Consider the following 7,500-nt stretch of genomic DNA (forward strand, 5'->3'; position numbering starts at 1 on the left):
TGTGGTGAAGTCGTCAGCTTTGAATCAGCAAGCTCATGGGTCATTTTGGACGTCTTCGCGTTGGTCCCTGCCTCCGTCACCACGGCTGTTGAAGTCTGGGAAGTCACGACAGCATACGTTGGGGCACCTGTCAGCATCAGCGTGGTTTCTGCAGCACTGGTTGTCATGGAAATGGCCTCTGTTGTCATGGTGCTGTCCTCTGGCATGGGTTTGGCCGATCCCAGCCCAGACGTGCTTGTGCCGAGGAGCCCCGTGACGGTTATTCTGTTGACAGCAGAGGTCAGGGTTGACTCCTTAGTGCTAGTGCTTTCACCTGAGGATAGCAACTCCACATCCCTCCCAGCTGAGATTGTCATAACCCCAACACTCTGGGATATGAGAAGCCCCCTGCTCGATGGCATCTCGCTGACAGCACGAAACTCCTCTGTTTCAGCTGTGCTCAGGAACAGCGAGAGCAGCAGAGTGCTCAGAACAAAGTGCGGGCCACACATCATGTCCCTGTAGAAGCCTGCGCTCACGCTGACACCTCACGGTCAGCGTGCTGGGGCGGGGTCAGGGCACTGGCGGGGCGTGCAGGGAGGTGTGATAAACCTCGGGCGCTACTTGGAGGAGTGCAAGGCCTTCTTTGCTGAAGTTCAGCAGACCATTAGACACGTGCAGTCCTTACGAAGAGTCATCAGTATTTCTCTACACGTGCTCGGTTTACAGTTCCTCCCTGGGGCTTGCAAATGCCGCTGCTCTTGGGGTGTTAACTTGCTTTAATCTAAGCCGGAAAGACCCAGCCTTTCTCTTCCTCTTTCTCCCACACTCTCTCTCGCTCGCGCTTTTTCCCACACTCTCTCTCGCTCGCTCTTTCTCCCACACTCTTTCTCGCTCGCTCTTTCTTTTTAGTGCAGCTGTGGTGAAGCATTGAAAATAACACACACAAACAGAGGGAAAATGAGAAGGGAGAGATGATTAGTCACTAAGCAATATTAAGAGAACCACAGTGTAAATAACACGTTTAATTTCAATGTGCAAAGGACAATGTACAAACCTTTTGATCAACTGTAAACTGTAAACTTCAGTTCAACATTAATAAGCAGTTAAACGTTATTGGGGTATTTACAAAAGCTGAATGAAATGTTTACCTTTACTCTATGTGTACATGTCTGTGTGTGTGTAACCGTACATGGTGGATGGAGATAACTGTGAAAGCTACACTTTTACTATTACTTTACAGCATTGCCTTAGCAAAACATTTGAGCCGTACATTTAAGAAGACACTTAGAGGTTTCACAATTTCCCAGTTTACGTCATACCCATATTATACTTATACCCAGTATTCTGAATAATGCACAGCTTTTCTACTTACAATTACAGAAAAATTGAGGACAACCATCATCAAACATCAGCAAGTTGCTCAAAAAACATTGCACAAGAAGGTCCAGGTACAGTATGTGCATGAGGAACTGAGGTTTCATAAAAGACTTCGGTTATAGGGCAACACACAGCCGTAGTGTCAAAACAGATGGCAGTCAGCGAAAGAGCTTCAAAAAGGCTGGAAAGGTATACGGAGTGTGAGGCTAACCTGTGCCTCATCCGCTTCCACTGCCAAATGAAATCAGACGCTCAGCTTGTAGTGTTTCCTGCCGTTTCATTGTATCTCTGCATTCGAATTTGTCTTTCAAAGTAGTGAGGGAGGAGAGAGGAACCACTCCGTTTTACCTTTCGTGCGGCGAGTGACTGGATTTCAGTTTAATGCCCTCCAGCAGTTCACACGCTTTGTTAAGCTTCAGCCGTCCCAGGTAAAGTTCTACAGTTTGCTCGCTTTGTGAGCAGACGTGAGCATGCACTCTTATGCCATCCAGATTATCTTATGCTTCAACCCTTCACCTCATCGTGGACTTCACTGAAGTCACAGTAGTGAAGGCAATGCCTTGTTTATTTGTTCATGCGGTTCAAATTCATTGTCAATAAATGAGTCAGGAAACCAGTTTAAAACTAGTACTCACCCTTATGTTGGTGTGCTGGTAGTCCAACATACACGTGCTGGAGTCAGGCCTGTATAACCAGTGTCTAGATCCTCTTACTATTTGCTTCCTCTTTATCTCTCTCTCTCTCTCTCTCTCTCTCTCTCTCTCTCTCTCTCCCACCCTCTATCTCATTTTCAGTGTGACACTCTATGTGTTTGACTGTCTCTCTGGCAGCAGGTGGGAGGGTAGCAGAAGAAACGCACGAGCCCCAGACTGTGGCGTTTGGTGTGGCCCTCGCTCTCTGTTCTGTTCTGAGTGTGACGCGGAGAAAAAAACAAAACAATAATAAAGGAGAAACTAAAGGGGAAGTTGGATATCTTGAAACATAGAAGCTTATAGTTGTTTTCTAAAGTATGCGTGTGTGTGTGTGTGTGTGTGTGTGTGTGTGTGTGTGTACATGAGGACAGCACATGGTCGAGTAAGATAACTGTGAGAGGTTTACTTTTACTTTTACTTAACAGTTGTACTTTAACCAAACATTTGAGTGTCAAAATTGTACATACAACAAATCATTTAGAAGTACAAGACTCCACATTCAGTTCATTTCAGCTCAATTTAGTTCAATTCAGTTAAATTCATTTCAGTTCAGATCAGTTCATATCTGTTGAGGCCAAGCAGCTTGGTGGAGGAAAGGGAAATGCTCAAACTAAGCAGCACACACCCAAGCGGGGGCTGCAGCTTGGGAGTGGAGCTCCGCCCACACCCACACCCGTCCACACCCAGCTGTCTGCACGTGATGGTAATACCCCCACCACCAGTGAAACCAGTTTGCTTTCTCTCTCAGTAATCTGCTGTGTGCTTTATAGCCCACCTGTGTGTGATAATCTGCAGAGCGTGTGTTGTGATGGATGACTGTGTTCCTCTTAATTGTTAGTGAACATTAGTGAGATTTGCTAATCATTTTCTCTTTTAACACACTGTTGTTCAACAGACATCCCTGATCCACTTCTGTCTGCCAGCACGCCTGATCATTCATGTGTCTCTCAGTATTAATAAATCAATCGTGCAGTTTATAGTCACACATATTTTCATTCACACTATTTTTTGTGTTTACATAGAATTTATTATAGCAAACCAAAATAACTAACTGACAACAGCACTAGATTTTCTGATACATTTATACAGATATAAAAAGTTATACATAAACTGTTTGGCCTGGAATAAATTCAGTCCACCAAATATTTCTGTCTCTCTCAGGTATGAAAAAGTTTCTTTTAAATACAATCTGCATTAAAAAAAAAAAAAAAGTAACATAAAGAATTTTATGTTTTGCTATAACCCACAAAGATCTAAACAGATGCCCATACACACACACACACACACACACACACACACACACACTCACACACACACCCACACACACACACACTCACACACACACTCACACACACACCCACACACACACACTCACACACACACTCACTCTTGTGAGTACTGATGCATCCCCATAAGTTGACCCTGTCCAGCTGGCCTCTCTGTGTTCCTCGCCCTTCTGTTGCCGTACCAGAACTCTGTGATGTCGTCCATGGTCACCCTGGGCGGCGCCCACATATCTCCCTCATTATCCCTTGCTTTCCGTTTCTCACTTTTTCTTCTCGTCCTCTCCTCTCTCCCTCGCTCCCTCCCATTGACTTCCACCTGCAGCGTGGTCCCGTTGGCGTACCATAATTCCACTCTCTCCTGGGCGGAGGCGCCGGGCTCGGCCCACAGGCTCTGCGTCTCCTTGGCTGTGGAGTTCCTTTTCTGGCCCCTCCCTCGCCCCCTCCACCCGGCCCTCTGCTTCACCACGGACAAACGTGCGCACAGGAATATGGTGAGGCCCAGGAAGACAGAAGCAATCACAGCCAGGCTCCACAGCGTGAGCAAACAGACCAGCTTAGACGATCGCCGAGACTCCGATGGCCAGCCCTTAGTGTGACAGTCAGGCCAAAAGCCAGTCTCTCTCTCCTCGAGTCTGGTGTTGTTTGCTCCAGTGGACACGTTCTTGGCCACCTCTGTTGCGTCAGTAGATGCGTTGACCGCAGACGTCCTCCACACACTCAGACTGCGGCCATGCATGTATGTCGCCTGGGTCCTGCTGGGGCCTGTGGTTGTGGCGGTGTGCACCATGTTTCTTGGAGTCATGGTGACACTCCCTGTAGTGAATCCCTCACCTTCCCGATCAGTGCGGACTTCTGGGAATGTAGCTGAAATTGTGTTTGTGCTCGTACTGGAGGTAAACGTTTCCTCCACGTTCTCTGTGGGTAGAAGACCTTTACTGAAAGGAACCTCATGTTGTGCTGTGTTCACTAATGCCTGCGCCGTGCTATTGTATCTGGTCGTGACCTCACTGCTCAGGTCAGCGCTCCCATCCATGCTGGTAACATTGCCAGGAGTTGCTTGGCTCGCGGACTGTTTGTGCGGCTGGGTTGGTGCTGTGTCATGGCTCAGGGTGGTGTTCAATGGATCTTGTTTCTCCATTGTGAGGCTGTGACTTCCTTTGATTCTCCATGTCACTCCAGAGTCTTCCGTGGAGTTCTCCAGAGGCACTTTGGTCGCACCCGTTTCCATCATCCCATCGTGGGATTCCCTTCCCACACTCGTCTGCATCTGAGGCCTCCAGGATGTGGTTCGGATAACGGCGCCTGTCTCGTGGGATGCTGAGCGCGCCGTAACTGCTGCGCTTTCCCAGGGTTTCATCCCTGCCATCCGCTTTACAAAACCCCAGTCTGGAGTTGGCAGGCCGTCATCTTTGTGCCCTGCCGTAAATCCACCAAGCCTCACTCCTGGTCGCGCTGTTCCTTCGGTCCGACCCCAGCTCGCCTGAGACGAGGGCTGGACGTGTTGTTGCGTCTTTGATGTGGACGGCTCTGTTCCTGTTCTGGTCTCCCAGTGGTCAATGCCTGACTCGTGTCCTGTCTGAGCCATGTGCTGCCTGGGGAAGCCATGAGTCTGGTGTCCTGTGCTAGATGTGCCAGACCATGTTCCTGTTTCTGGGCTGTTGCCATTTTGCGTTGTCAGAAGTGTGAGATTAGAAGAGACAGTCACCTGCGGGAGACTCTCGATGTTGCGGGGACGGGTTCTGGGCTCGTCGTCTCCCCCAGGGACGTGTGAGAGCTCTGCTGCATGTGTCCCTGTCGCCGTCCTGTCCGCGCGGTCTCGGGTCGGCGCGGTCGTGTCTGGCTCCGCTGTGGCGCTGGTCATGCAGTGTCGGGTCAGTAGCACAGCACAGAAGGTCAGAACTTGGGTGACCCCAACCGTTGGATGTACAGCACTCATCTTCGTGATGTGCACTGGAGGGTTGTCAGAGACACACAAGCTGATATGAAAGCACAGCAAAAATGAAACCATAAAACCTCACTGCAGACGCCCTTCCGACGCCCTGTGTTGACTAGCAGCCTCAAAATAATGCCAACCCACTGAGAAAGAACACGCCACGCGGCAGCAGACCAGACCTCCCAGAATTCTGTTAGACATTGGCTTTCATTTGAGCGAAACGGCAGAAAGTGAACTCACGGTACCTTTTTCTGCGCTGGTCATGTCTTCTTCTCTTCCTCTTTCTCCACGATTTCCTCTTTCATGCAGGCAGCGCTGCCTGCCGAGGCTTTCTGGAAAAGCCGCTACGCCACAGCAGGCGGAAATGACAGGCCCATGCAAGTGATGCCGGCCTCCTCCCCTTTCCACCCATCAGTAGTGCAGAGGAACAAGAGAGAGGTGTACACATCCTGTTGACTAACATAACAGCTCATTGCCGTCTCGATCGGCTCATCGCTTTCTCGAATGGCTGATCTCCGTCTCGATTGGGGACGCTCTTCTTGCCCTTCCTGAAGGTTTGACATTTCGCAGATTTCGGTTCCAGCCCCAATCTACAGAACCTGGCCCAGCCACCCAGCGTTATCTGAACAGCTCAGGACGTAGTTCGGTGGTTTGGTAACTGCTGCATAAAGCCACTTCCTGTCATGAGGAAGTAGGATTTTCATAACAGACAGAGTACATTGCAGTGAAGGGCCTTAGACGCCCAAGAGACATGATGCCCTTAAACATCTGCATCTCCACGTGTCCCATTAGCCCCATGTACTGTACATGTTCTTCATACCCTTCATTTCTGCTTCTCTTCCTCCAGTATTGTGTCTATTTTGTCCCTTGTGTGCTGCCATAGACAATGTGTCTGTGTATAATTGGGGATTTTCTTGGATTAGTGGTGAGAGATAGCCTTAATCTATTTGAGCCACAGAGACAGTTTGTGTGTGGGTGTGTCTGTGCGTGGGTGTGTGTGTGTGTGTGTGCGTGCATGAGTGTGCTTGTGTGTGTGCCTGTGTGTATGTGCGTGGGTGTGTGTGTGTGTGCGTGCCTGCATGAGTGTGCTTGTGTGTGTGCATGTGTGTATGTGCGTGGGTGTGTGTGTGTGTGTGCGTGCCTGCATGAGTGTGCTTGTGTGTGTGCATGTGTGTATGTGCGTGGGTGTGTGTATGTGTGTGCGTGCATGAGTGTGCTTGTGTGTGTGCGTGTGTGTATGTGCGTGGGTGTGTGTGTGCGTGCGTGCGTGCATGAGTGTGCTTGTATGTGTGCGTGTGTGTATGTGCGTGCATGTGTGTGTGTGTGTGCGTGCATGAGTGTGCTTGTATGTGTGCGTGTGTGTATGTGCGTGGGTGTGTGTGTGTGTGCGTGCATGAGTGTGCTTGTATGTGTGCGTATGTGTATGTGCGTGGGTGTGTGTGTGCGTGCCTGCATGAGTGTGCTTGTGTGTGTGCATGTGTGTATGTGCATGGGTGTGTGTGTGTGCGTGCGTGCTTAAGTGTGCTTGTGTGTGTGCATGGGTGTGTGTGTGTGTGTGTGTGTGTGTCTGACAAGAGATAAAGTTAATCAGAGGGAAAAGCAGGTTAGATGTGGGGCTTTGCAGCACCCTGCAGACACACAGCCAGATCAGGAACAGAAGGTGGAGCAGAGGGTGGAGCAGAGCAGAGCGACGGAGGTGCGGAGCAGGAGAGATGGACGGTGAAGAAGCCAAGGAGCGAGAGAGCGATGAGGCGAAGGAGCGCGAGATGGCCTCCAGTAGAGGAGAGCGGGAGGAGGTCAGCAGGGAGGCCGAGGCCCAGGGCGTGGAGGAGTGGAATGGCCTTCTCTACGACGCCACAGTGGAGAGGAGGAGGAGGAGGAGTGAGGAAGGTGACCCAGGGTTGCAGCGGGAGTCGGACAACCCCGTGACACCTCACTACGTCCTCACACTGCCAGGATACAGCAAACGTGAGTAGGCCTGTACCATGGCGACACAACGACAACACAAGTGTGTGGGGAGGGGCCACAGCGCCCTGACGGCTGTGCCCAACAAAACGTGTCCCAGTTGAAGCCTCAGGGTAGCGATGTCCTGCCCTAGAAACTGCTGACTGCCTCCAAGCAGCTACCGCGTACAGCTATGGACTAGAAAATATCTTTACAAATTACTATTATTATTATTATTTTTATCCAATTATTAATTAATTTCAGCAGCAAGTGTTTTTCATGTGTG

The 7,500-nt window shown here is 49.9% G+C and overlaps 3 protein-coding genes and 1 long non-coding RNA gene across 9 annotated transcripts in view; 2 read left to right on the forward strand and 2 right to left on the reverse strand.

Moving 5' to 3' along the window:
- si:ch73-248e21.7 (uncharacterized) overlaps positions 1–2,150 on the reverse strand; it is a 3,815-nt gene extending 1,665 nt beyond the window's left edge. Inside the window, exons 1-2 of one of the 4 annotated variants that reach the window (XM_027015671.3) lie at positions 1,995–2,150; positions 1–896 (exon numbers count right to left, since the gene is read on the reverse strand). The exon at positions 1–896 is cut by the window's left edge and continues 1,665 nt beyond it. In XM_027015671.3, coding sequence (XP_026871472.2) covers positions 1–494 — 494 coding nt within the window. In that variant the 5' untranslated portion in view covers positions 495–896; positions 1,995–2,150. The other 3 variants (XM_081711525.1, XM_081711524.1, XM_081711523.1) reach the window with 3 other exon arrangements.
- Positions 1,673–3,301, forward strand: LOC118241861 (uncharacterized). Its single transcript, XR_004776381.2, has 2 exons — positions 1,673–1,787; positions 2,154–3,301. It is a non-coding gene; the product is annotated as an uncharacterized LOC118241861 (long non-coding RNA).
- Positions 3,302–3,393: 92 nt separating this feature from the next.
- Positions 3,394–6,010, reverse strand: si:ch73-248e21.5 (uncharacterized). 2 transcript variants are annotated; one of them, XM_027015705.3, is made up of 2 exons: positions 5,516–6,010; positions 3,394–5,287 (listed from the first exon to the last, which is right to left on the reverse strand). In XM_027015705.3, exons 1-2 carry the CDS (start codon positions 5,532–5,534, stop codon positions 3,435–3,437), a joined length of 1,872 nt encoding a protein of 623 aa, XP_026871506.2. In that variant the 5' UTR covers positions 5,535–6,010; the 3' UTR covers positions 3,394–3,434. The 2 variants fall into 2 exon arrangements, with proteins under 2 accessions (XP_026871506.2, XP_026871505.2); XM_027015704.3 differs by lacking the exon at positions 5,516–6,010 and adding an exon at positions 5,415–5,477.
- Positions 6,011–6,741: 731 nt separating this feature from the next.
- Positions 6,742–7,500, forward strand: part of unc119c (unc-119 lipid binding chaperone c) — a 3,272-nt gene continuing 2,513 nt past the window's right edge. Inside the window, exon 1 of one of the 2 annotated variants that reach the window (XM_081711532.1) lies at positions 6,742–7,238. In XM_081711532.1, coding sequence (XP_081567658.1) covers positions 6,983–7,238 — 256 coding nt within the window. In that variant the 5' untranslated portion in view covers positions 6,742–6,982. The remainder of the gene's footprint in view (positions 7,239–7,500) is intronic. The other variant, XM_027015706.3, reaches the window with a different exon arrangement.

This window comes from Electrophorus electricus, chromosome 3 (assembly GCF_041902795.1).
Source record: "Electrophorus electricus isolate QZ-2024a chromosome 3, ASM4190279v1, whole genome shotgun sequence".
Lineage (NCBI taxonomy): Eukaryota > Metazoa > Chordata > Actinopteri > Gymnotiformes > Gymnotidae > Electrophorus > Electrophorus electricus.